The 27,492-nt window shown below is 52.8% G+C and overlaps 2 protein-coding genes across 2 annotated transcripts in view; both read right to left on the reverse strand.

Annotated features, from left to right (window-relative positions):
- LOC144248803 (uncharacterized) overlaps nucleotides 1-27,492 on the reverse strand; it is a 1,234,558-nt gene that overhangs the window by 262,980 nt on the left and 944,086 nt on the right.
- On the reverse strand, nucleotides 13,076-14,312 carry LOC144248790 (olfactory receptor 14C36-like). Its single transcript, XM_077790779.2, has one exon. The coding sequence runs from the start codon at nucleotides 14,310-14,312 to the stop codon at nucleotides 13,380-13,382; it is 933 nt and encodes a 310-aa protein (XP_077646905.2). The 3' UTR covers nucleotides 13,076-13,379.

Raw genomic sequence — 27,492 nt, forward strand, 5'->3', positions numbered from 1 at the left:
AACCATGGAGTCCATTGTGACACTTTGGGGCCATGGTGACACCGCGGGGCTCCATGGAACCCAGAGACCACCATGACTCTGTGGGGCCTTGTGGAACCATGGAGACCATTCCGACCCTTCAGAGCCTGGTGTCACCAAGGGGGCATTGTGATACCTCAGGGCCTCCTGGAAACAAGGGACCATTGGGACACTGTGGGGCTCCATGGAATGAGGGGAACAGGGAACAGGTCTGGCAGGTTTGGCCTCCCAGGGACCACCTGACAGGTCTGGTTGATCTTGGAATGTCAAGGGCTGCTTCTCATCTGCCCCTGAACTACTGGGGCTCTGTGCTTTCCTTGCTATGGAATAGAACTGTCCCTCTTTTCAGATACCCATGGACAAAATTGGTACTTCCCCTCAAAAATTTCCTGTTTTCAAGGGTATCTGCCAGAAAAAAATGTGCCAGGTCTGGCTGGCCTTGGCCTCTGGTGGTCGCATCTCAGTTGCCTCAGAAGCACTGGGGCTCTGTGCCTTCCTTCCTGCAGAAAAGAACTGACCCTCTTGTCCCGGGGCCATGGCAGGAACTGGAATGTGGCCGCCAAAGTTCCATCTATCCTAGGATTGCTCCCAGACAAAAGCTGCCAGGACAGACAGTTCTGCTTGGTCTTGGCCTCTGGTGATATGAGCAGAATGTTTTCCTTTGCAAACACCTTGGACAGGGCCCAGAGATCTCCTGAGCTGAGTTTTGCAGGCCTCAAGAACATAACCCATGTATGGAGGCTGATGTGCCTGGGCTCAGTTGTGAAGACACTGAGGACAGATCAGGAGTGGCCTGGCAGGGCTTCAAGGGTGGATGTGGAAATGGTGGAGCTTTTCTCCATAGTGGGAATCAGGCAGGGAGAGAAATTATGCCACAAATGCAGCTGGGGAAGTCCAGACTGGACACAGGAGGAGAAAGGAATTCCCCTCCCAGGGCAGGGCTGTGGTGCAACACGTCCCCAGCAGGAGCCTGGAGCAGCCCAAGGCTTTGTGTGGCCAGGCAGGGGCAGCAGGAGGCAGAGCTGCCAGCAAAGGAAGGGCCAGCGAGGTGGGGCAGCCGGGGGTGACGACAGCCTGCAGGGACAGAGGCGCAGGGCAGGGACACCGTGGGACAGCCTGGGCTGCAGAGGGCTCAGGGATGTGCAGCAGCTGCAAGGCCCTGACAGAGCCAACCTGTGCAGCCCTTTGGCCATGGCTGCTGGCCCTGGGCCTGAGGCCACCAGGGGACAAGTGACCCTTGCAGCCCTGGGGCCTCAGTGCCTCCTTGTCCCTGCTCAGCAGCCTGGCAGGGGCCGCCCCATGGTCCTGCCCTTGGCACTGCACATCCCCACATGCCAGTGCCCATCCCGGGAAGAGCCCTGAGCAATGAGGGAGGGACAGGATCTGCCTTGCCAGGGTCTGGGGCTCAGGCCTGGGCCCTTTGAATTCCTGAAACACATCCAGGTTTGCTCAGCACCAGAGCCACCTTCCCCTTGCTTGTCCCCAGCTGTCATCAGTGCCTCCAGTGTTCTGCTCTCACTGGAACCTGGGGACACTTTCTCAGTGTCCCTAAAAGGGATCTCTTTAAAGTACAAGAAACTTCAATGTTTCAATGTAACTGAGATCTTGAGAGGTTTGTGACATCACCGAAGGGGATGTGACATCACAGAGCTGGCTGTGACATCACAGAACAGACTGTGACTTCATAGGGTGACTTTGTGACACCACAGTCTTCTGTGACATCACAGCACTGCTGTATGGCATCACAGGGTGACATCATAGAATTGGCTGTGACATCACAAGGGCTGTGTGACATCACTGGGGCTGTGTGACATCACAAAGGCTGTGTGACATCACAAGGGCTGTCTGAGGTCACTGGGGAGGTCACTCTGCCCCATTGCCCTCCCAGTTCCCCCAGAGAAGTCCAACGCTGCTCGTGCACAGCGGGGTCCCCTGTCCCCCCGGGTCCCCCCGCCCCCGGCGCCATAGCCTCCCCCAGAGGATGTTCCACGAGATCGACCCCAGAGCCTGACACGGGGACGGGGGCTGGAGCCATGGGGGGTGGGACAGGGAGACAGGGACCCCCCGGCAGCGTCCCCGTGTGCCCCAGGGCCAGAGCCTGGGCCAGGGCTTCTTCACCCTGTGACTAACGAGGGCTTGAGAGCGCTGGAAAAATCCCCAGCAAGGGAGCAGCAAAAACCAGATTTAATATTAAGCAACAGCACCACAAAGTTCCTTGGCAAGAGTCACTCTGATCCTGACTGCACACTTCAGGCACAGCAAGGAAAAAAACAACAACAAAACCAAACAAAATCCAGACAATCAAAGCAGAAATTAAACACAAATTGTCCCTGTGTGAGTGTGACACAAGGACAGTGATGTCAAGGATAAAAGGAATATGGCCCAAAAGCTGAACACCTCAAACTTAACAGGACTTAACCTTAACTTCTACTTTAAATTTCACAATTAAGCAAAAGAAATGACCTTAACAGTATTTAATGTAACTTATAACCTATGACTTTGCATTTTAACAGAGGAATAAGATTTAACAATATTCAACTTAGCTTATAACTTCTATTAAGTGTAACAACTTAGCAAAAGAACAACTCTTAGCAGCATTTCACTTAGGTTATTCCTCATGACTTAACCTCACTTACAGGCCTGACTGGCTCAGTTATCCAAGGCACTCAGAGCCCTCAGGGAGCAGCATTTCTGCCACATTTGCCCAGCAGAGGCACTCCTGTGTGCACACAGACACAGAGAGTCAGTGCAAGGCACCTGTGAGAAATTCCCCTGAGGGCAGGGAAATGCTCCCTCTGGATGATTTGGCATCTCCCCAGCAAAGAAGGGTTGAGCCTGGAGGAGTGGGGGGATCGGCCCAGGCTCCCTCGTTGTTGGGATCCCCGAGTGCAGCAAACGGGAGAGTTCCCGGCTCGGAGAGGCCCCACTCAGAGGGAGTCGCTGGCCCAGGAGAGCTCCAAGGGCTCCTTTTGGAGCGCTGTTTGTAGGGAACGAAGAGAGGGGCTGCAGTCCCAGCCATGTTTCACCCTGGCCGCACTTGGCATCAGCAGCTTTCTTTGGCAGGGTGAGAACAGGGATGTTGTGCCACCGAGGGAACACAAACAGTTCCCAGGGCTGCTCCTAAAGCAGCCAGGAGCTGGCTGGGCAGCAGCAGTGCCTGGAGCAGAGCGTGTTTGTGCTGAGCTCCAGAGGAGCTGAGCCCAGGGGCTGCTGGCCAAGGCCAAGGCCAGTGAGCATTTCTCAGCTGGCAGGGCAGCCTGAGAAGGGGAGGGGGGAATGCACCAGCACAGGAACCATGGAACCAAGGGACCATTGTGACACTGTGGGGCCTGTGAGACCAAGGGACCATTGTGACACTGTGGGGCACCATGGAACCAAGGGGCCATTGTGACACTCTAGGGAATGTCGGGATCATTGTGACACTGAGAGGCCCCATCAAACCAAGGGTCCATTGTGACACCACTGGGCCTCATGGAACTGTGGAGATTATTATGACACTTTGGGGTATCATGGAACCAAGGGGCCATTGTGACATGGTGAGACCCCAGGGAGCCAAAGGTCCATTGTGACACTGGAAGGCCTCATGGAGTCATGGAGACACCATTAAGAGACTTCACAGCCTCATGGAACCAAGGGGCCGTTGTGACACTGTGGAGCACCATGGAACCAAGGAGACCATTGTGACACTGAGGCAACTCATGGGATCATGGAGACCATTGGGACACTATGAGGCCCCATGGAATAAGCAAAGCATTGTGACACTGTGATGCCTCATGGCACCAGTGAGACCATTGTGACCCTGGGGGTCCCCACAGAACCAAGAGGACCATTGTGACACTGTGGGGCCTCGTGAAACCAAGAGGCCTTTGTGGCACTGCAGGGCTGTAGGGAACCAAAGGTCCATTGTGACACTGCAGGACCTCGTGTCATCAGTGTTCCATTGTGACCCTGTGGAGCCAAAGGAGACCATTGTGACATTGCAAACCCCCAGGGTCCAAAGGTCCATTGTGACATTGTGGGCCTCATGGAACAGAGGAGTCCCGTGACATTGTGGGGCCTCAAGGAACCATGGAGACCATTGTGACACTTGAGGGTCCCATGGAACCAAGGGAACACGGAACAGATCTAGCTGGTTTGGCCTCCAGGGGCTGCCTAAAAGGTGATCTTGGCATTTTGAAGGTCTCTTCTCATCTGCTATTGAAGCACTGGGGCTCGGGGCTTTCCTTCCAATGGAGAAGAACTGCCCTTCTCCTCCAGGCATCCATGGCCAGAATTCAGATTTCATCTCTATTTTCTTATATCCAGGGATTGTTACTATGGGAATATTGCCAGGAAAAAACAGGCTGGCAGTCATTTCATAAGGGTCACTGCTTACCTGTCCACGAAAGACTGGGGAAGGCTCCATGCTTTCCCTCCTATGGGGAAGAACTGTCCTGCTTCTCCAGGCGCCCATGGGCAAAATTTGGATTCTGTCTCCAAAATTCCCTATATCCAAAGGCTGCCCCCAGACAAAATCTGCTATTGCTGCCAAGTCTGGCTGGCCTTAGCCTAATGAGGCTCTCACCTGACTTCCTATGCACTGGGGCTCTATGCTTTCCTTCCTATGGAAAAGAACAGTCCCTCTCCTGCAGGTGGTCATGGCCAGAATTGGAATTTCACCTCCAAGTGCAGATTGTGACAGACTGGAGGAGATTGTTGGCTGGAAAAATTTCATGTGTGAGGGAGGAAAGGGCAGGTCCACCCTTGCCCTGCCCTGGAACCCCAATCCTCCCAGAGCCTCTATCCCAGCCCAGCAGTGTCTGCCAGTCCCTGGCACAGCACAGGAAATGCTGCACAGCCACCTCTGGAGCCCCAGCCCAGCTCCTGAGTGACCAAATGACCCCAAGTCCCACCTGGGGGAAGGCCCAGGAACACCAAGGGGTATTTAAGGCTGACCACAAGGCAAGCACATGTCTTCACCCTACCTCCTTTTGGAATTTCCATCTGAACATTGCTGGAATCCAGGAGTTGGTAGCTGTGTGTGTGCTTCTCTGTATCTTTTTTGTCTTTCTCTGTCTATCTTGTTCTATTTCAGTCCTCTTGCAGATGTAGATTAACTTAGAATTGAACAGGCTTAGAGATTGTGAAGTTGAAAGAGCCAAGTTAATGCATTGAAAACTATCTTTTGTACACTGAATATAATTTTAAAACTTTTGCCAAAGTTTCTCTGATTTCCTAAAGTTGCCAGTAAAGGCTGCTTTGGTGTTTGTTTTGAGCTCCTGAGAAAATCTTGATAGTATTGCTCCAGTGCATCCAACTCAGAGGACACAAATTATTGTCACTCCATTTAAATGTCTCCTCGAGAGAGTTTTTTAGTGGATGGGGGTCAGGGCTTGTGTGTCCTGCTTGGCACAGCCCAGGCAGGGCTTTCACAGCCCCATCCCACACTCCATGTCCCAGCTGGAGCCGCTGGTGCCTCTGAGTTCTGCTGCCCCAGCCCCAGGGACGCTCTCCTTGTCTGCCCACTCCCCCAGGGTCTCTGGGCAGGGATGGCCTCAGTGGGGGCTGCTGACATCCTCAGCAACTTGGAGGCTGCTGCTGAATTTTACTGCTCCAGAGGCTTCTTCAGCCTTCAGCTCTTCAGTGCAGGAATTCAGTGCCCCAGGGCACATTAACATTCAGAACACCTTAACAAGACAAGCCTCTGGGAATAATTTGATTTAAGCTTTCAAATCCTTTGTGGTTGGTTAGGCAGATTCCATTAGTGTAGTTGAAATAAATGACTTTTATTTACACAGGGAGTGAGAAACCATTTTTTAGGTCCCATTTTGATTTTTTAGTTAATACATTGTTATATGCAATCTCTAGCTGACACTGAATCCAAGTACCTCCTCATGCAGTTTGAATAGATACGAAAATCAAGACACTTTATGGCTGACAATCCATAAGACTGTCCCTACCCCCACCCCACCATTTCCCCCATCCCAGCCCTGGCACTCAGAGCAGCCTTGTGCAAATCTGAGCTCCCTCCAGCCCAGGCTGCACCTGCAGGTTTCAGCTCCTGGGCTCCAACTCCCACCTGCTTTCTTTGGAGAAGAAGCTGCCCCAGACACAGAGAGATGTTCATTTCTTGCCAGCCAACAAAGCCAAGGGAAGGCACAACTCCATCCAATGCAAAAGTCATTCCTCTGCTGGCTATTAAATCCACTGTGCACAGCAGACAGTCTCAGAGCAATGGAAAACACCTTCTGTGCCCAGCACAGATCCCAAGGTCCCCCCAAACCCTCCCTGCCCCAATTCTGCCCAGATTTGCTCTTTGCACACACGAGTCACAGGCTGAAGTCAGGAGCTCCCTCCATGGCCAGAGAGAGGAAAAGAGGGAAAGTGGATGAAGAGCTCTCCTGTGCAGAGTCAAGGTCCAAGTGCAACCCCTGCAGTGGGAACCACAACTCATCAGGTTTGTGTCCTTTGGGCTCAGGGATGGTGACACTCAGAGGCACAGAAAGGTTTCTTGCCAACAAACAGGAGTTGAACATTGGAACAGTTTAATAACCATCACAGCTCCTCCCTCAGCTCTCTGTGATATCCCAGCTGCATCTGACATGTCCCCCACACCAAAGTGATTTCTGTAGATAAACAGTTTTATACAAAGACATAAGAAAAGGCAATTATGTGATAGATAGAAATCTAAGTAAGTGGTTGACTAATGTGAAATTTATTTCAACTTCAGAAAGATTGGGCAACTCCCTAAATCTCAAATCATGAAACCAGTCAGTTGAGAGGCTCTTGAATGACCAGAGAGCACCTAGAGGAGGAAATTTGGGAGCAAAAGGAAGAACATAGATCCAGCTGGTCAAGTGAAGAGATGTTGTTAGACATGGCAATTTCAACAGGAGAGCTGGAAACCCCTGAAGGAAGAGGGAGATGATGTAATAAACAGAATATTAGGGACACAAGAAGATGGAAGATCAGTATTTCTTGTCCTTTTCTCATCAGTACCCTCCCAGGAAATCCGTGTTCCTGGAGAGAAAACTTTTGTGTTTCTTAAATGACACAGATAATAAAACTGTCCTTCTATAAAGTGAAATGTACGAGTAATAACACCTGTGCTCCGTTCCAGGCAGACATCAGCTGTGTGCCCATGAACAGGCAGTGACACTTGTGCCCAGCTGCTGCGCTCTCGCCCCGGTTCCCTTTTCCTCCGCCCCGGCTAGCTCTCAGTCTGGGGCGAGAGTGGGCGATGGAGGCACCCTCCGCCGCTCCCAGCTGGGGTTTGGAGAGTGCCTTTGTGGGTTCCGGGCAGCGCTAGCAAGCCTCGCGGTGGTAAATGAAGAGCGGATCCTGCTGGGGGCTAAGTCCGAGTTTATTGTAGCCCAACGGGGCCAAATGTCCTAGAACGGTGCCAGCCAACAGGAACAAGCACAAGGTGCTTGCACTGGCTTATAAACTGTAAGGGAGGGGTATCCAATGACCAATGGGGATAGGGATAGGGGGTGGCTCCGGGATGGGGGGATATGGTGGGGTCCAATGGGGGAAGGATACGGGGGGAGTCCCAGGTCCTCGCCCAATCACCCGGTGCCCTGAGTAGAAGCTTCTGGATGGATGGGAAGGGGCACCGAGTGATAGACAAGGCACCCGGGGGGGGTAAAATGCCTCTTTCAGGGTGATGGATAGATACTGGGAAGGCGGGAAGGGAGGACAAGGCGGGAAAACTGGGGATAAACCAAGTTGCACACGGAAGGAATAAACCAATACATAATACAGGGATAATAAAACATACAAATAATGCAACTCCACATCTCCTCCTTTTTTTGTTTAAAAAGAAAGGGGAAATGGGCAAAAACGCAACTCCACACCCTGAGGTGCCGAGTTGGGATTGGATCTCTCGGAGAGGAGCTGAGGGAGAGCAGAGCACCTTGCAAGCTGCAGGTCCCTGCCAGCCCCGCAGGGCTCCTGTGCCATCAACATCTGGTCTGCTCCAGTCTGGAACAGGGCCCAGCACGGTGCCAGGACCATCAGAGAGCTGAGGTGTGTGCTGGAATTCCATGCTCTACCCATGGCACAGCATCCCTGCATTTCCCTGCTCCAGCCTTGGTCTCCAGCACAGCCATGGAGGCTCTTTGGGCTCCTGAGTGTTCCTGCAGCCCCCAAGGGCAGCTGAGCTCTGCCTTGGGCATAGGCAGCCCTGGCCAGCGCAGGCCATGCTCAGCAATTCCTTGTCTGTGCCCGGCCTTGCTGCCAGCCCCGGCAGCGGCTGCGTGGCCCCTCGGTGGCCCTGTGCTGGCCCAGCCATGGTGCCACAGCCCCTGTGCAGCCCAGCCCAGGACAGGAGCATTGCGGCTGGGAACGGCCCCTGTGCCGTGGGGCCCTGGGCAGCCTTGGGGCTCTGTGCCCCATGGCCTCCCTGCTGGGCAGCCTCTGCCAGCTCCTGCCGAGCCCGTGGCACCTGTGGGGCTGCACAGACAGCCCTGCCCGGGCTCTGCCGGCCTCGGGGCCAGCAGAGAGGCGGCCAGGGCTGGCCATGGCCAGGAACAGGCCCTGAGCCCCGCAGGAGGATGGAGCTGGGCCACAGCCAAACTCAGCCCAGGGCAGAGCTGGGCTCAGCAGCCAGGGCTGCCCAGGGCTGGCACAGACAGAGGCTGGCGCTGACAAATGTCCTGGGCCCCTCCCTGCTCTGTCTATGCCCCAAGGGCAGGGAGCAGCCTCCTCTCTGGGGCTCTTGCCTGTTTTCAATGCCTGCCCAGGCGCTGGCCCTGCCCCACACGGCCTGGGCTGAGTCCTGCCCCTGCCCGCTCAGCCAGGCTGAGATGGACACTGATGGTTCCTGTGCCAGGCTCTCCCAGCCCAGCCCAGCTCCCTGCCAGCTCTGCCAGCTGCCCTGAGCTCTGGGCAGCACCAAGGGCCTCTCCCCAGCACAGCCCAGCCGGCTCTGGCCCCACAGCTCTGCTCAGCCCAGGCTGCTCTGGGCACTGCCCCACGGCCTCAGCCCCTGCCAAGGGCACAGCAGCAGCTGCAGCTCAGCCAGGACTCAGCCCCACCATGGGGGAAGGGGCTTGGCCAAGGCCAAAGGAGCTCCCTGGCTGCCCTGCTCCCCTCTGCCTGAGGTGCTGAGAGCTCTGCAGCCCCTCCTGCCATCCCATCTGCCCAGGCCAGCACAAGAGCCCCGGCCCTGGGGCCCTCCAGAGCTGCTCCAGCTCCAGGCCCAGGGCCCATCCCAGAGCTGGGGCAGCCACAAAGCTGTGCCCATTTCTGCTCATTGCTGCTCTGATGGAGATTGATCCTCAGCCACTTGGAGTTTGCTGATGAATTTTGCTACTCCAGAGGCCTTTTCTTTCTTAAGCTCTTCAGTTCATGAATTCCATGAGAAAGGCCCATAAATATTTGTTCAAAACCACCGAACAAGAAAAAACTCAGTGAATAATTCAAGTCTTCAATTCCTCTGTGGTGAATTAGACAGATTTCTAAAGTTTATTTAAAGTGAATATACAATATTGAAAACAATGCAGAGAGAATTGTTTTGTCCTGTTAGGTTTTCTTTTCCTGTTTATCAATTGATATCAGCAATGTCCAATTGATATTGGTCCCCAGCACCTTCTAATACAGTCTTAAAATATATGAGAATCAAGACGCTTCATGGCTGGCAATCAATCACACTTTGTCCCCACTCCTTCCCCACCATTTCCCTCATCTAACCCCTGGTACTCCTATGGATCAGGAATGGTGTGGCCAGCAGGACCAGGGCAGTGATTCTTCCCCTGTGCTGGGCACTGGTTGGGCAGCACCTTGAGTGCTGTGTCCAGTTCTGGGCTCCCAGTTTAGGAAGGATATGGAGGGGCTGGAGCATGTCCAGAGAAGGGCAACATGGCTGGTGAGGAGTCTGGAACACAAGTCCTATGCAGAGTGGTTTAGGGAGCTGGGGTTGTTTATCCTGGAGAAGAGGAGTCTCAAGTGAGACCTCATCACTCTCTACAACTCCCTGACAGGAGGGTGCAGCCAGTTTGGGGTCAGGCTCTTTTCCCAGGGAACAGAGACAGGACAAGAGGACACAGCCTTCAGCTTCACTAGGGGATATGTCGGCTGGATATCAGGAAATATTCTTCACACAAAGGGGGATTGGGCATTGGAATGGGCTGCCCAGGGAGGTGGGTGAGTCACAATCCCTGGAGGTGTTTAAGCAAAGACTGGATGTGGCACTCAGTGCCATGGTATGGGTGACAAGGTGGTGTTGGGTCCCAGGTTGGACTTGATGCTCTCCAAGGTCTTTTCCAGCCTGGTTGATTCTCTGGTGATTGTGACACTGCAGGGCCCTGGGGAAGCAAGGGGCCATTGTGACACTGCGGGGCCTGGTGGCACTAAGAGGACCATGGTGACATGTGTACGACATGGCACCACAGAGCCACAGGGACACTGTGACACTGTGGGGCTGAATGGAAGCAAGGAGTGCATTGTGACAGTCTGGGTCCTGGTGGGACCACAGAGGCCACCATGACCCTGCAGGGCCTTGGGGGACCACGGGGCCATTGTGCACTGCAGAACCAGAGAGAACCTTGGGAGAGCCTGGGGACAATGGAACCAAGGGGCCATTGCTCCATTGCAAGGACTCTGGGAACTGAGGGAACAATTGTGACACTCTGGTGCCCCATGGAACCCAGGGTCCCTGGTGACACTGCAGGATCTTGTGTCACCAGGGCTCCATTGTGACACTGCAGCACCAAGGAATTCAATGGAGCACTCTGAGGCCTCATGGAACCCCAGAGGCCACTGTGATCCTGCAGGGCATTGTGGAATCATGCAGAGCTTTGTGACAGAGCAGGACCTCGTGTCATGATGGGGGCATTGTGACACTGCAGGGCCCCATGGAACCGAGGGGCCAGTGCTGCGCCTCAGGGACTCCTGGAATGAAAGAAACATGTTGGACACCATGGTGCCCTTGGGACCAAGAGGCCATTATGACACTGTGGGAGCAAGGAGCGCATTGCTGCCCTGCCAGACCTCATGGAACCAAGGATCCACTGTGACACTGCAGGGCCTTGGGGGACCACAGTGATTATTGTGACACTGCAGGGCCCAAGGATCCAAGGGACTTTGTGACAACAAGGGGTCCCATGGAACCAAAGGGACATTGTGACATTGAGAGGCCTCATGGAATCATGGACACCATTGGGACACTCTGGGGCTTCATGGAACCCTGGTGACACCAAGTTGTCGGGGAGTGTTGATCTGCTGGAGGGTAGGAGGGCTCTGCACAGGGCCCTGGACAGGCTGGATCCAGGGCCCAAATCGAACAAGGTGAGGTTTAACAAGTCCCAGTGCCGGGTCCTGCACTTTGGCCACAACAACGCCTGCAGTGCTACAGGCTGGGGACAGAGTGGCTGGACAGCAGCCAGGCAGAAAGGGACCTGCAGGGACTGATGGACAGCAGGCTGGACATGAGCCAGCAGAGTGCCCAGGGGGCCAAGAAGGCCAATGGCTGCTGGCCTGGATCAGGAATGGTGTGGCCAGCAGGACCACAGCAAGGATTCTTCCCCTGTGCTGGGCACTGGTTGGGCAGCACCTCGAGTGCTGTGTCTAGTCCTGGGCCCCCAATTTAGGAAGGACATGGAGGGGATGGAGCATGTCCAGAGAAGGGCAACAAGGCTGGTGAGGGGTCTGGAGCACAAGTCCTGTGAGGAATGGCTGAGGGAGCTGGGGTTGTTTATCCTGGAGAAGAGGAGGCTCAGGGGAGATAAGGCAGTGTGAGGGCACAGGTTGGACTCGATGATCTCCAAGGTCTTTTCCAAACTTGCTGAATCTGGGATTCTCTGAAAACACCCTTGCAGCAGTTGCAGGAGGAGCCCTGGGCCTCCTCTTCAGAAGCTCCAGCAGCCCAGGTCCCTCAGCTTCTCCTCACAGCCCCAAAGCCCATCCTGTCAGTCCTGCAGAGCCTCTGCAGCTCCTCCTCACTGCCCAGAACAGGGAGCCCCACAGCCAGACACAGCAGCCCAGATGTGCCCCCCTGGCCTGGGGTGCCTCTGGCAAGGGAGCAGCACCAGGCACTGCAGGAGCCTGCAGACAATTCCTGCAGCACTTGTGGGATGATCCTGCTCCCCAAGGGATGTTCCCATGGTGCCAAGTCAGGAACTGCAATGGGGAGTGGGGCCAGAGAGGAAAGGGCAAACAGGGATGGGTTGTGTGCAGGGGAGGGAACAGGGGTGGGCAAGAGGAAGAAATTTGTATCAGAAAGAGTAAAGAAAGCAAAGGTGAAGCCAAGGAAATGCTCAGGGCAGTTTGGGGGTGGCTGCCAGGCAGCCCTGGCTCTGAGCAGCAGCGTCTGCAGTGGGACAGGAAACTCCCAGCTGATGGGAACAAACTTCCTGGCTGACTGCAGAGGCCAGGACAAAGCTGAGTGGTTTCCCTGGCGTCCCCCAGCCCTTCCTGGCCCCAGGGGCTGATGGCATTTGTGCTGCCTCAGGTTCATGTCCCCACAGCACCAGCATGGGGGTGCTCCCGCCTGCTGTGTGCAATGCAAACAGGGGCTGCTGAGCCAGTGCTGCCGTGTCTGTGCCTGCAAGGATGTGGCACCTCTGTGAGCTGGGGGAGAGGCCAGGGCTGCAGAGGGGGGATGTTGTTGGCAGCTCCATGAGGACGCTCTGGGACGCTGCTCTGGGCTGTGCAGCGCACTGGGGATGGATCAGCCCCTGCTCTGCTGCTCCTTCCCATCTCTCCCAGGGCCCTTGCAGAGCACCAGCCATGCTGTTTGCCCCCAGCCTGCCCACGGCCAGCCTGGGGCTGCTCACGGGGGTTTTCTGTGCTGAGCATTGGCCTGGCCGTGTTCTTGAGAGAGCCTGGGCAAGGAGCCTGGAGCCCCCAGGCCCTGGCCTGAGGCGTCAGCGCTGCCCCAGCAGTGCCCATGGCCTGTCCCTGCTGCAGCCCCGGCACTGCCACCCCCAGGACTGTGCCCGGCCCCGAGAGCACTCAGGCCCTGCAGCAACACCAGGGCCACCAGGGCAGCGGGGCAGGGCCACGGGAGCAGCACTGGCAGCACCAAGTGCTGCTGCTCCTGGGCACAGCTGCTGTGCCAGCCCTGATCTGCCCCAGCTCTGCACACAGACATTGCTGCTGCAGCTCCAGAGAAGGCAACAAAAGGGCATCTCAGCAGAAAACTGTGATGGGAGAGCCTTTAGATACTTTAAAGGCACCAAGAGGACAGCCCCTCATTGGCACAGTCTGTGGCCACAGGGAAGGTGGAGAGAAATAAAATGAGAAATGGCACAGAAAAATTCATTTATTGTGGACAATATGAAAAAATGTGAAACAAAGAATAAGAACCTGCAAAATGAAACCAAAAAGAAATATCAAAGATGACTTTTATTACAAATGATTTGCAGCAATGGGCCAGGAGTTTAATGTCCCTGAAACCATACAGTCATCAGTTTCCACACTGCAGCCTTGAGTTCCTGGTTCCTCAGGCTGTAGATGAGGGGGTTCAGGGCTGGAGGCACCACCGAGTACAGAACTGACAGGGCCAGATCCAGGGATGGGGAGGAGAATGAGGGGGGCTTCAGGTAGGAAAACATTACAGTGCTAACAAAGAGGGAGAGCACGGCCAGGTGAGGGAGGCAGGTGGAAAAGGCTTTGTGCCGTCCCTGCTCAGAGGGGATCCTCAGCACAGCCCTGAAGATCTGCACATAGGAGAAAACAATGAATACAAAACAACCAAGTCCAAAACACACACTAAGAACAATGAGCCCAAGTTCCCTTAGGTGGGAATAGGAGCAAGAATGCTTGAGGATTTGGGGGATTTCACAGAAGAACTGACCCAGAGCATTGCCATGGCACAGGGGCAGGGAAAATGTATTGGCTGTGTGCAGCAGAGCATTGAGAAAGGCACTGGCCCAGGCAGCTGCTGCCATGTGGGCACAAGCTCTGCTGCCCAGGAGGGTCCCATAGTGCAGGGGTTTGCAGATGGACACGTAGCGGTCATAGCACATGATGGTCAGGAGATAGAACTCTGCTCCCATGAAGAAGATAAGCAGAAAAACCTGAGCAGCACATCCCTTGTAGGAGATATTCCTGGTGTCCCAGAGGGAATTGTGCATGGCTTTGGGGACAGTGGTGCAGATGGAGCCCAGGTCGCTGAGGGCCAGGTTGAGCAGGAAGAAGAACATGGGCGTGTGCAGGTGGTGGCCGCAGGCTACGGCGCTGATGATGAGGCCGTTGCCCAGGAGGGCAGCCAGGGAGATGCCCAGGAAGAGGCAGAAGTGCAGGAGCTGCAGCTGCCGCGTGTCTGCCAGTGCCAGCAGGAGGAAGTGGCTGATGGAGCTGTTGTTGGACATTTGCTGTGGCTGCGCATGGGCACCTGTTCATGGAGAAAGGACAGGGACAAGTCAGGAGAGGCTGCTTAGAGCCAAACCTGGGCCATTCCCTGCATCCTGTTCTGCTGGGACTCACCCACCCTTGTTCCTGCTCTGGGAAAACCTTCACCCAGGTCCCTGCCTGAGCTCCAGTTGTGCTGGCTGAGTGTGCCAGAAGCAGTCAGGGCTGTGTGTGGGGACTCTCGAGGAGCCATCCCTGCCCCGCTGCCGTTGGTTTGATGCTCTGTGGCAGAGGGACAAGGCTGGATATTCAGGATTTGTCAGGGCAATCACTCCTAAAGCAGAAAGGCTTGGTACCATCTGCACTCACATTTCTAAGGGAAATAGATGGCTGGAGTTGGTTTTATGAATTGTTTTCCTAACGACTCACCATTCCTGGCTCTCTGAGGTTAGAAATCCCCAGCATTCCTGCTGCACTCAGAGTTTGGCACTGAGAGATGTGAGAGGCAAAGGATTCCCTGTGGCTGAGGGAAGGTGAGGGGCTGGATGGGCTTGTTCCCCCAGCACTGCTCTGCTCAGCCCCCTCTGCTTCCCTGAGCATCTCCCTGGGCCTGGACATCCCCTCCTAAGAGGTGCCTTGTCCCTGCCAGCGCTCACAGAGCCCATCCCACCCTGTGTGCCCTCGGCCCAGCCCTACAGAAACCTGCCTGTGTGCAGGGCCCTGGCTGGGGCAGGCTCTGTGTGCAGCTGGGCAAGGGCAGCTCAGGAGAGCCCTGCTGGGCCCTGCAGAGGTGATGCTGCTGCTGCCCAGGGCTGAGGAGTGGCTGAAGGCCCTTTGGGAGGCTCCCAGCAGAGACACTGACCAGCCAAAGTCACAGTTCTGGAGTCTCTGTAAATGTTCAAACTTTCCTTTGATGATCCTGTGTGTCCCTTTCAACTCAGAATGTTCTGTGATTCTGGGATTACAATTTCTGTTCTGCTTCTCACAACCCCCTGCTGCCTATAATCAAAAGACAAAAAAAGAACCCTTGCAACAGTGTTAGAACAGTAAAGTAAAAACCATACCTTTATTGGAAGTTTCCAGGTGTCCCAGTGAGGATGAGGAACACCCAGCCCCTGATTTCAAAAGTTCATTAAGGTTAATTAATTAGGATATTTAACAGCAACGTCCAGTAGGAGATTCAGTTGCCCCAATTCCACACCCCTGGATCAACACATTCCAGTAAGTCCGAGGACTTCTTTGCCCCAGTTTTAGTTATGACTGTTCACATTGTGGTCAAATAACAAAATATTCTTCTTGTAGACACGCTTCCTGATAATAAGACTATACAGTATTTCAGGAATGTATTTAGACAGTCAATTTATTGTACTAAAATCTAAGAGAAAAGTAGGAAACTTACTAGTGTCAGCAAAGATTACAGTTACATAAGTACATAATAGTAGTTTGATAAAGCTAATTAAGAGTTTAATGGAGCTAAGTAAGGATTATAATTTTATAATTATAAAATAGTAACTTACAGAGCTACAGTATATGAAAAATGTATAAAAAGCAAAAATCTTTATGTCACCACTCCAACATTCCCATCCTGCACCAAGCAGGAAATAGAAAATACTCTCAGGAAAGCTCCTGACTTTTACAGCAATCCCAGGCTTACCTCCTTTGGGAAGTGTCCTTCGGAGCTGTGCCCAGGCTGGTCTGGAGCTGGGAGCAGCCCTGCCCCAGCCAGCCCCTCTCAGCAGCAGCACCTGCCCTGCTCAGGGTGGCTCCTTCCCCCCACAGCTCCTGGCCAGTGCTGGGAGCAGCTCCAGGGCCGGCTGAGAGCTGTCCCTGGCAGGCAGCAGAGTCCCTGGCCCAGCACAGCGCCCTGGGCTGCAGGACCCTGCTCTGCAGGACAGCCCTGGGCACCCCTGGCTGCTCTGCAGAGGAGATGAGCAGAGAATGCACTCACAGGGTCTGTGGGCATTGGCATGTTCCAGCTTTAGGAGATCTCTCCAGGAGCTGCAGCTGCATTGTCCTGCAGCCAGAAGTTCCTGTGCCAAGGGCTGGCAGTGATTCTGCCCCAGGCACTTCTCAGCCCCTTCCCAGCCCTGACTGATTGAAGCTCTCTGTGCCTCTGTGCTGTGCCTGGGCTGGCTGCAGGCAGTGCCCCAGCCCTGCTGGGCTGGGAGAAGAGCTGCTCTGCAAGAGAAATGTGCTTTTGAAGCTCTGCTTGCTTACCAGGATCACCCTCTGTGCCAGGAGCCCGGTCCAGCTCAGCAGCACAGACACAGCACAAGGACTTTAATGACCCTCTGGGGCTTTGTGCTCAGGCCCTGAACATCAGGCCCTGAGAGGGAGCTGCAGAAACCTCTCCAGAACTCCAAGTCAGAATCCAGCTCCAAAGTTTCTTGGACTTTTAATGGGTCCCACTGAGGGACACGACTGAGAAAGTGTCCCCAGGCCCCAGGCAGAGCAGAGAACTGGAGGCACTGATGCCAGGTGGGGACAAAGAGAAGCCAAGTCTTGGTGCCCTGGGGCACAGCAGGGTCTGTGCCACCAAGGGCTGTGAGGAGACACCTTGTCCTGAGGCCCTGGGGCCTCCTGGCACAGCCCCAGCCAGGCTGGACACAGCAGGCCCTGGTCCTGCCCTCAGCATCCCCCCCTAGCCCACATCCCAGTGGCCTCAAGGATCTGCTGGAAGGAGTCCCTGGGGAGCCTTGGTCAGGAATGGCCCCGGGGGCTCCTTCATGCTCCCAGGGACTGCAGGTTTTTCAAAGGACTTTGGCTTTTGCTTTTGGCCTTGGAGTCTCTGAGAGGTTTCTGCAATCATGGCTTCCAATTATCTGCTGTAATTAGTCCCTGGCGAGGCTTTGTCAGGAACAACACTCAGTGGGGCCCATTAATTCTTCAAGGTACTTCAGTTCTTTTAAGGTACTTGGTGTTTGCCTTTTGCTACAGACTCTGTGAGAGGTTTGTGCAATCATGGCCCCAATTATCTGCTTTAATGAGTCTCTTGAGAGCTTTGTACTTACACTCAGTGGGGCTCATGAATACTTTGAAATTCTTAACTTTTGTAAGATACTTTGTATTTTCCTTTCCACCTTGAGAGTTCTTTGTGCCATTTTGAGTCTCTGAGAGGTTTTTGTGCTATCCTGGCCTCCAGTTCTCTCCTCCAAGGACTCTATGAAGAGCCTGTGGTATAGATGGACCTTTGTGGTTCCCATTAATGCTTTAGACTCCAACCACTTTGGGGTTTTCCTCTGACTTCGACTCCGGGAAAGGTTTGTGCAATCTCCTCTCAGGCCCTGAGGTTCCAAGGCTCAGCTCCAAATGTACCACTGGGCTCATTAGGATCAAGCAAATCCTGACAAACCATGGCTCTGCCTCAATTTCTCCCTGCTCTCGTGCAGTTTATCAGGAAGTTTCTGTAGTGGTTTTGGTTCACCAATTTGAGATTTCTTGGCCAATGCTTCAATTAGTGTGGTGGGTTCAGTGTTGGCTAATTACCAGTGCACTCACTAGAATATTCTTACTCATTTCCTGCTGTGAGATAGGATTAGGAGAAAGGCAAAGTGGGCTCAAAACCTTAAAAGAGTGTCAAGAAAAGTTTGTTAAGAGAAACTAAATGAAAGAGTAATAAGAATCTGAACAAAATTTTCAGAACACTTCCCCTCTCCATACAACCTGACAATGTAGAGGCAAAACTTGAAATTTTCAGTCAGTTTACCACCTCTAGAATATTCTAATCTTTCTTCAGTTCACATCAGGAGAGAAGTACCTCTTGTTAATGTTATGGAGAATTCTCCACAAGAAAACAGTTATCTCATGGCTTTTCATTTCCACAAATAGCAGCTGCCTGGAGAAATCTGCAATTGTGAACTTCCTCCCATCTTTTCCCACAGCTGTGCTTATGGGCCATGCAAGTTACGGGGTATTAGTTTCGAAATGAGCTGTTTAAGAGCAAAGGTTCTCTTCATCTATTTCTGAAATCATCTTCATCTCTGGGAACAGAGGTCTTCTTCTCTACCTGAGGGCACAGGGTCTCATCACTGTTCTCCCTTTCTCTGTTCAAACTTCTCATTGGAGATCACAGCTACTGCAAGATTTTCTTACTTTAGCACGGAGACCTTTGCTGAAACAAGTCATCTCCCCATACTTTTCAATGCCTTACTGGGAAAAAGAGAGTCTGATGTATCAATGACATCCTTCTCCACAGCTTTAGCAGAGGATTTCAGCCCCAAGATCAAGGCATCTCCTCATCCCTCCCATCTGGGACTCAATTTCCTCTTCACTGCCCTCGGTGTGTTCATGCTGCTCCTCTGTGTGCCTGCCCTGTGTCCTTTTCTCTCACGGGAGGGAGGATGGCAGCACTGGCAGAGTCAATATCTCCCGGGGCTGCAGAGGGTTCCGTGAGCCCGGCCGGGCTCGGTGCTTGCGGCCGGAGCTGTTTTGCCATGGAGGTTTCTGCAGCGGCTGCGCTGGGGCTGTGTCAGGCTGGGCCGCGCTGGGGCAGGGCCAGGATCTCAGCAGCCAGGCCAGAGCCCAGCAGCAGCACGGCCGGGGCCGATGGCTTCTCTTGCCCTGCCCGCCGGCTGCGGGCGAAGCCCAAGGGCGGCAGAGCCTTGGCCGAGCCGGCCCGGCCCGGGGCTGCTCCTGGGGCCCGGCGGATCCTGGCCGGGCCCGGGCTGGCGGCGGGGCAGGGCTCGGCAGGGCCAGATGTCAGCACCCGCAGCCACGGCCCGGCCTCGGCCCCGGGCCTCCCCTGCCCTGCCCGGCAGCCGATGGCGCCTGGCGGCTCCCTGGGAAGGGGCCCGGCCCCACGGCAGGAGCCGCCCGGCCCCACGGCCGAGACGGGGCTGGGCCGGCCTCGGCACCTCTGTGGGGCCAGAAGGGAGAGAGACCCAGCCAGGCTTTCTTATCTCTAACTTGTGTCTGCACAGAGGCGTCTGCACCTTCCTTAGTGCTTTAACAGACTGTCAGCTCTCAAAGCTAATTACTGATTGGTTTTTGTCAGACACGGAGGAAACTGCTAGCAGCTTCTCTCAGGACATCACTTTTGTGATGCAAAACCACCACAGCAGCACAGAGCACAGAGCTCCTTTGTCCATATGCAGTGGTCATGTGCCTGAGGCCTCAGAACCCCTCCTTGGGAGATCTCTGGGCTCTCTCCAAGGTGTTTTCTAATAAAAATATTCAGCTCATGGTCTATGAAAATCACCAGAGGACAGGGTGACCCCTCCTGTCTGTCCTGGCTACTTTTGTCTAGGAACAATCCTTGGTTATACAGAATTTAGGAGGCCAAATTCTAATTTTGTCCATGGACCCTGGACAAGAAGACCATTTATTTTCCACAGGAAAGAAGGAACGGAGCCCCAATGTTTCAGGGGCAGATGAGAGGTGACCACCACAGCGCAAGCCAGCCAGAGCTGGCTGTTTTTTCTAAGACATACCCTTGCATACAGGAACTTGTTTAGGGAGAGTACCATTTTGGCAATGGGCATCTGAAAAGAGGGACAGTTCTTTTCCAAAGCAAGGAAAGCACAGAGACCCTTTGCTCCAGGAGCTGATGAGAGGCAGCCCTTGGCAACCAAAAATCAGCCAGACCTGTCAGGTGGCCCCTGGGAAGCCAAGCCAGCCAGACCTGGTCCATGTTACCCTGGTTCCATGGGACCCCACAGTGTCCCAATGGTCCCTTGCTTCCAGGAGGCCCTGAGGTGTCACAATGCCCCCTTGGTGACACGGGGCCCTGAAGGGTTGGAATGGTCTCCATGGTTCCATCAGGCCCCACAGAGTCATAATGGTCTCTGGGTCCATGAAGCCCCACGGTGTCACCATGGCCCCTTGGTTCCATGGGCTCCAGTGGTGCCACAATGATCCCCTTGGTTCCATGAGGTGCCCACAGTGTCACAGTGATCTCCATGGGAAGAAAAGAACTGAGCCCCAGTGTGGCAGGGGCAGCCACCAGAGGCCAAGACCAGCCAGACTTGACAGTACTGGCAGATTTTGCCTGGGAACAACCCTTGGATATAGGGAATTTTAGAGGTGGAATCCCAATTTCAGACTTGGACACCCAAAGTAGAAGGATGGTTCTTTTCCATAGGAAGAAAAGCACAGAACACCGGTGTTTCAGGGACAGATGAAAGGCTTCCACCAGAGGCCTAAGGCAGCCAGACTTCTCTGTCCTGGTAGCTTTTGTCTGAAAGCAACCCTTGGATATAGGGAATTTGGGAAGTGGAACCCCAATTTTGGCCATTTCTGCATAGATAATAAGGATGGTTCTTTTCCATAGGAAGGAAAGCACAGAGCCCCAGTGTTTCAAAGGCAGAAATGAAGAGAGGTGGCTCTTGAGAGGCCAAGCCAGCCAGACCTGTTTGTCCTGGCAGCTTTTGTCATGGAGAGATCCTTGGATATATGGAATTTGGGAGAAGGAATCTCAATTTTGACCATGAACACCTTGAGAAGAAGGAGAGGTCTTTTTCATTGGAAGGAAACCACTGACCCCAGTGTTTTGAAAGCAGGTGAGAGGCATCCCCAAGAGGCCAAGGGCAGCCAGATCTGTCTGTCCTGGCAGATTTCACTGGGAGCAATCGTTGGATATACAGAGTTTTGGAGGTGGAATCCCAGTTCTGGCCATGGACGCCTGCTCTGGATGGATGTTTTTTTCCTATAGGAAAGAAAAGCACAAAATCCAAGTGTTCTAGAAGAAGATGAGATGTGGCCAGCCTTAGGCCAAGCCAGCCAGGCCTCTCTCTCCTGACAACTTTCATCTAGGGGCTATCCTTGGACACAGGGAATTTTGGAGGTGGAATCTCAGTTTTGGCCGTGGACACCTTGATAGGAAGAAGAGTTCTTTTCATTAGGCAGGAAAGCACAGAGTCCCAGTGTTTCAGAGGCACATGAGTGCCATCCCTCAGGAAGCCAAGGCCAGCCAGATTTGTGATTCCTAGCATCATTTTTCTGGGAGCTATCCTTGGATATAGGGAATTCTGGAGGCAGATGCCCAATTTTGGCCATGGGTACCTGGTTGAGATGGATGTTTTTTCCCCATAATAAAGAAAAGCACATGGTCCCAGTGTTTGAAAGGCAGATGAGAGGTGGCCCCCGGGTGGCCAAGGCAACCAGATCTGTCTCTCCTGGCATATTTCATCTATAAACAATCCTTGCAATATAATGAAATTTGGCGGAGGAATTCCAGTTTTGGCTATAGGCCCCTGGAGGAGAAGAATAGTTCTCTCCCATAGGAAGGAAAGCTCAAAGCCCCAGTGTCACTATGGGACATGAGAAAACATGATGGGCACCTTTGGGTTTGTGACGGTAAAAGAAATGAAATTTATTTCTGACTCCAACATTTATAGTTTTCCAAAGGTGACAGTGGATTGGAGGGTGAAAGTGCCACCTCTCCAATGACACTGGACAAAACTACCGTCCATCAAATTTCTCCTCCTCTATGAAGGAATGCAAAACAATAATTTATTTACAGAAAGTTGTGTGAGAAAATTTGCTACAAGAATGTAAACTCAGAAGGTTTTAGAAAATCTTAAAAAATCAGGGCAATACCCTAGTGCTTCAGGGGCAGATGAGAAGCAGCCCACGACATGCCAAGGTCAGCCAGACCTGTCAGGTTGTCCCCAGGAGGCCCGGCCAGCCAGACCTGTTCCATGTTCCCTTGGCTTCCTGGGACTCCACAGTGTCACAATGGTCTCCTTGGTTCCATGAAGCCCTGGAGTGTCACAATGTTCCCCTTGCTTCTGCAGTGTCACAATGGCCCCGTGCTTCCATGAGGCCTTGCAATGTCACAATGGCTTCATGGTTCCACAGAGCCCTGATGTGTCACAATGGCCCCTGGGCTCCGTGTGCCCTCGCTGTGTCACAACGGCTCCTCTGTGACACTGCGGCTGCACAAGGTCACCATGGACCCTTGGTTCCTTGGGGTCTCTGAGTTCACAATGGTCTCCTTGATTCCATGAGGCAGCACAGTGTCACAATGGCCACTTGGTTCCATGAGGATCTGCAGGGTCACACAGGTTTGTGACATTTGTCCTTGCTGCCCCTCACATCCCCCTGCCTCACAAACAGCCCCGAGCCACCCGTGAGGGACAGGCCCTGCTGTGCCTGGCTGGGCTCAGGGCTTGGCCTTTCTGCATTCCCCAGCCAGCCCAGGCCTTGCTCAGCATTGCAGTTCCCTGCTCTGAGCCTTAGGCTCCCTGCAATCCTGGCCTCAAGGATCTGCTCTCACCAGTCCCTGGGGAGCCTTTGGCAGTCCCTGCTCACAGTGGGGTCCAGTGATGCTCCAAGGGACTTGGAGTTTTGCTCCTGACTCCTTGAGCAGCTTCTTCAGCCTTCTCTCAGTGCCTGAGCGTTCTGGACTCAGCACCAAATCCACCATGGGGATCATCAAAATGCAGGAATCCTTCAGGGGCGCTTTGTCTTCATCCAATAGTCTGCAAATCTCCTGGGCTTGTGCAGCTGATTGGAGTCAGTTTGGAGTCTTTGTAAGGAGGAAGATTTCCAAGTGCACCTCCTGAATTTTTTTCTTTAATCAAGTGAGTAATCTTAGTTTCCAGTTCAGAGAATAGCTGAAAGAAGCATTCCCCAGGTGACCTTGATGCTCACTGTCTCCTTAGGAGGTCTGGGCATGTAGAAGAATGAGCTCCTTGAGAGCTGACCCTGTTTGGACAAGCTGCTCCTCACCCCCAGCCTCACCATGTCTGACATCGCCCACCTGGCACTGACATCCCTGTGCCCTGCAGCAGAACCTTGTCCCTGAGCTCTGCAGCTCCATGTCCCAGCCCATTGCACCGTGTCCCACCTGCTCTCCTCAGGGCTCTGCCTGCATACTGGCCCAGGAGAAGTTTTTCCCTGGGAAAGAAAGAATGGAAAAGGCCTGAGCAGGTTTCCTGAACAACAAACCCCACTCAGGAGCCACCTGCTCAGTACAGGCTGCCTGGAATGGTGTCACCTTTCTACAAGGGACAGTGTCACCAGAAATTATCTCTGGAAGCAGAATTCTCTGAGTCTCCCAGCTGAATTCTCTGTCCCTGACCTTTCCCTGAATCTCTGATGCAGATGGAAGCTGCTGGTGCCATCCTCACCTTTAACCTCTCTTTGGAATGCAAACAGATGTTCCCAGATATGTTAAGCACTATTTGCTCAATGTTTCTATAAATCTTTTGTGTTCCCCATGGAACGAAGGGGCCATTTTGGCACTGAGGGGGTGATGTGGAACCAAGGAGTCAATTGTGACCCTGGGGTCCCATGGAACCAAGGGGCCACGGTGACCCAGCAGGGCCACGTGGATCCAGTGGTCCATTGTGACACTGTGGATCCAAGGAGACCATGGAGACACCCCCAGAACCTCATGGAACCAAGGAGTCCATGGTGACCCAGCGGGGCTGCATGGAGCCAATGGTCCATGCTGACACTTCCCATCCAAGGAGGCCATTTGGACACTGTGGAAGCTCATGGAGCGAGGTGGCCATTGTGACACTGAAGAACTTCATGACACCAAATATCCATGGGGACACAGCAGGGCATCATGGAACACAGGAACCGCTGTTGGAAGTGCAAAAACTCCTGGAACCAGGGGTTGTTGTGACACTGCAGAACCAACACAGCTGCTGCACTTTGTCCCCTGCCCTGCACAGCTCCTTGGGAGGCACGGCAGGAGCAGCACCCTGGGAGCCTCAGGAATGCCCCTCTGGGATCCATGGCACATGCTCCCAGGGCTTGGAATTCCAGTTTCCAGCCAGGAAAAGATGTTCCTGATCTTGAAGGCAAAGCTCATATGGAAGAGCCAAAAGCCACATGGAGCAAGATCTTAAAGTGACATTTCACTGTCAGCCTTCATAACTTCACCCCTGGTTGTTGTAGCATATGGATTGGGAATGAAATCAGGGCAGGGTCTTTGGAGGGAGCTGTCCTGGGTCAAGGGAGGCAATGAGAGAGAAACAGAGCAGGGAAAGGAAGGCAGGAGAGAAAGGAGGTGTTTTGGTTTAGAAACACAGTTTCTGCTAAGAAAGGCACGGGCCTCCACTGAATTGGAAAAATGTAGACTCTTTCTTTCAGAATTGTTATCAATTTGAAATTAAGGACGGCTGTCAGGTAAAAATATGGAAGCAGGAATAACAGTTTTTTACTAGGGAAGAAAATAAAAAGATAAAAGAAGCAATTAAGTGAATTAAAGAACACTGACAGGGTCAGAATACAACCTGACACTCTGTTGGACAGGGTGTTGGCCGCAGTCCAATTGGAATTGTGGCTGCAGTCCTCCAGGAGTGTCAGGTGTGGTTCTGTTGGAGAAGTGATCCTGTAGAAAAGGGAGTCTTCTTCTGAAGAGGCAGTGGAAGAGGCAGCTGTTCCTCTGAGAAATCCAGCACAGAAAAGCTGTGTTGGTGGGCCAGAATCTCAAGACTAGATGCAGGTAGGAATGCTTGGCTCCTCCATCTGGGCTGAACATCTCACAATGTGATGTTACAATTCTTATCAGTCATGCAGTGACATTCAATAGCCCATTATCAGCAAATGTCTCCCCTGAGGGAGGATTGATTGTGGAAGAGATAAGAAAAAACTGCCCACTTAACACAGCACAACTGCCATACAGATGGCAAATAGAACACATCTTGCTTTTCAGTCTGGGACAGGAGGTCACAAACAAAATCAGCTGAGAAGGCGGCACTCTGAAAAGCAAACCAGAACTGACAGAAAAGGAATGGGACAGAAATCAATAGTTCTGGAAGTTTCATTTGCTATCAAAATAAATCACACCCACTCAGCCCCGCACAATCCTGACCCCACAACCTCAAATTTGGATCTCACTTCTCCTGATCTCCTTACAACCCCATATCACCCTGGAGGCTGTGGAATTGAGTAATTTTGGCATGGGACTGAGGTGGGAACCAGCCATTTTGAGGTGGGATTCACCTATTTTGGGGTAAGATTTTGGGGTTTCGAGTGGGATTGAGTCATTTTGAGGTGACAGACAAATCCACCTTGGCTTTTGGAGTGCAAAGAAATGGAAAATACTACCAGATATCCCCCAAGAACCAACAGATCCTCCAGAATATGTTCCCAAACAGTAAATTCCACCTCAAATACCTCTTAAATGGTGGGACTTTTGACATCTCTGATCAAAAATAATTTTAGTCATTTTTCAGGTGTTTTTAAGTGAAAAATACAAATCAGAAGAAAATTAGGGCCAAATGAAAACCAGAGACCCCTTGAACATGTCCTGGGCACTAGAGAAAACAAACTCATCAGAAATTAAACTTAACACTTCATAAAACGCCTTGAGGAATATTTGCTCTTCCCACAAGTCACTTGTGATGGAAATGCAAATAAATCCCAAACATTAATAAACCAACAACAGAAGCAATTCTGTGGCAATTTCAAATTTCATCAGTTCCAGCAGAGCTCCAACTCAGATGCTGGCAGGTTCCAAAAAGAGAAATGTGGAAATTTGGCCCAATACAGATTATTAAAGGTAGGGAAAGGTCTGTGTAACTGTCACAAAGGACAGGGACCAAGAAAATAATGATTCTCATATTTGGAAAAGCCTACAAACTTGTGAATTCAGGATTTACTTGGGAATTTAGCTACCTGAGCTGAACTTCTCGTAGGATTTAAGTAGCCTTGTGTTCCTCACCTTGGGGTGAATGATCCTTATCAGTCTCTCTGGTATCATTTATTCCCTTTCCTCCAGTGGTTTTAACAAACTTTTCAAGGAAGGACAACAAAATATTTTCTTTACACTGGCCACCCACAACAGCCATTTTCCTCATAAGTTCTCCCAAAAGTTGCTCAGAGGAAGCTGCATCTAAGTTTTCAAGAGTTCCTCCAGAAAGAGCCACATGTTCCTCAGAAGAGGGAACCAGACTGTTGTCAAAGACACCTGGGGTCAGTCAACAGTGCCCTGAACTCACTGTGCCAAAATAATGTCACAATCTGGTTAATAAAATTGTTAGAGAGATGCCTTTGCCCCAATTCAGGTGCTAATGAGACCAAATCCAAAGTGGATTTTATTGAACAGTAAATGTGAGGTAGAGAGAGAGATGGAAGGAAAGAGAAAAGGGGGGAAAGCAAGGGAGTGACAGGAACAGAGATCTCCCCTGGGGCAGGGCAAGTGTGACATTGTCCCCTGTGTGCGTGGCCTTCCCAGGGTGGGGGTTTTACACCTGAGCCAGTTTGGGTAAGGGGGGTGGTGTTCACCCCCCACCCCGAGCAGGTATTGCCTCACTGTTTCAGGTTACAGTGTCAGATGTAACCAAAAGTATTTTCAGTCTCCATCTCCATAAACTGTTATCAACAGGTGGGGCAGTGTTCTTTATCTCTTCCATGGCTCAGCCCTGATAACGCCCTTCAGGGGCCATCTTCTCTTAATGGGCCATTGAGTGTCACTGCAGGACTGATAAAATTACATCATCCCATTGTGGGATGCTCCGCCCAGGGGGAGGAACCAAGCATTCCTGCTTGGATATAATCTCACCCTTGCAACACCACGACCACCTTGCCTACTGCATTCCCAGAGGACAAAAGCTCCATAACCACCACTGGACCTTCAGAGGAAGACCAGACTGTTCTACAGGATCACTGCTTTGACAGAATCACATTCATCACTCCAACAGGGCTGCAGCCACCATTTCATCAGACTGCTACCACCACCCTGAGCAACGGGGTGTCAGGTTATATCCTGACTCTGTCAGATTAAACCAGTGTTTCTGTATCATTGCCTTAATCTTATTTTTTTTTACTCAATTGTAATTCTGGCTTAGACTCTCTCACTGGTTTACCTTCAAACCAGTACAAAACTCACTGTGCTCATCCCTTGTTTTCCTCCCAAAACAGGATTTTCCATACCCAAACGTTTGCCAGATGGAGGAGAAGATTGCAAGGAAGAGGAAGATGCCCTGGGACCCTGAGGCAGGTGAGGAGGAAGTCAGTGCCCCTTTCCTCCTCTCTCCTGCTCCATCTCCCAGCCCAGCACGGCCCCCGGCTGCAGGACAGCCCCGCTGCCGGTGCCCTCCTGCCGGGGACGCTCTGGGGGGATCTCCTTGCCCTTCCCTGTTGCATGGAGGCAAATCCCATCCTCTCCTTGTCCTTCCTCCCCCAGAGCAGGATCTGAGGATGGAGAGCAGGGAGGAAAAATCCCTGCTGCAGAACCTCATGGAAGAGGCTGTTTTGAGCGGCTCCATGGTGCAGGAATCCAACGGGAGGGAAAAGCCCTGG

The sequence above is a fragment of the Lonchura striata genome, chromosome 36 (genome assembly GCF_050655825.1).
Source record: "Lonchura striata isolate lonStrDom1 chromosome 36, ASM5065582v1, whole genome shotgun sequence".
Lineage (NCBI taxonomy): Eukaryota > Metazoa > Chordata > Aves > Passeriformes > Estrildidae > Lonchura > Lonchura striata.

What these genes read in the sequence shown, in the direction of transcription:
- LOC144248790 (XM_077790779.2), bottom strand. Translation starts at nt 14,312, where the DNA reads ATGTCCAACAACAGCTCCATCAGCCACTTCCTCCTGCTGGCACTGGCA.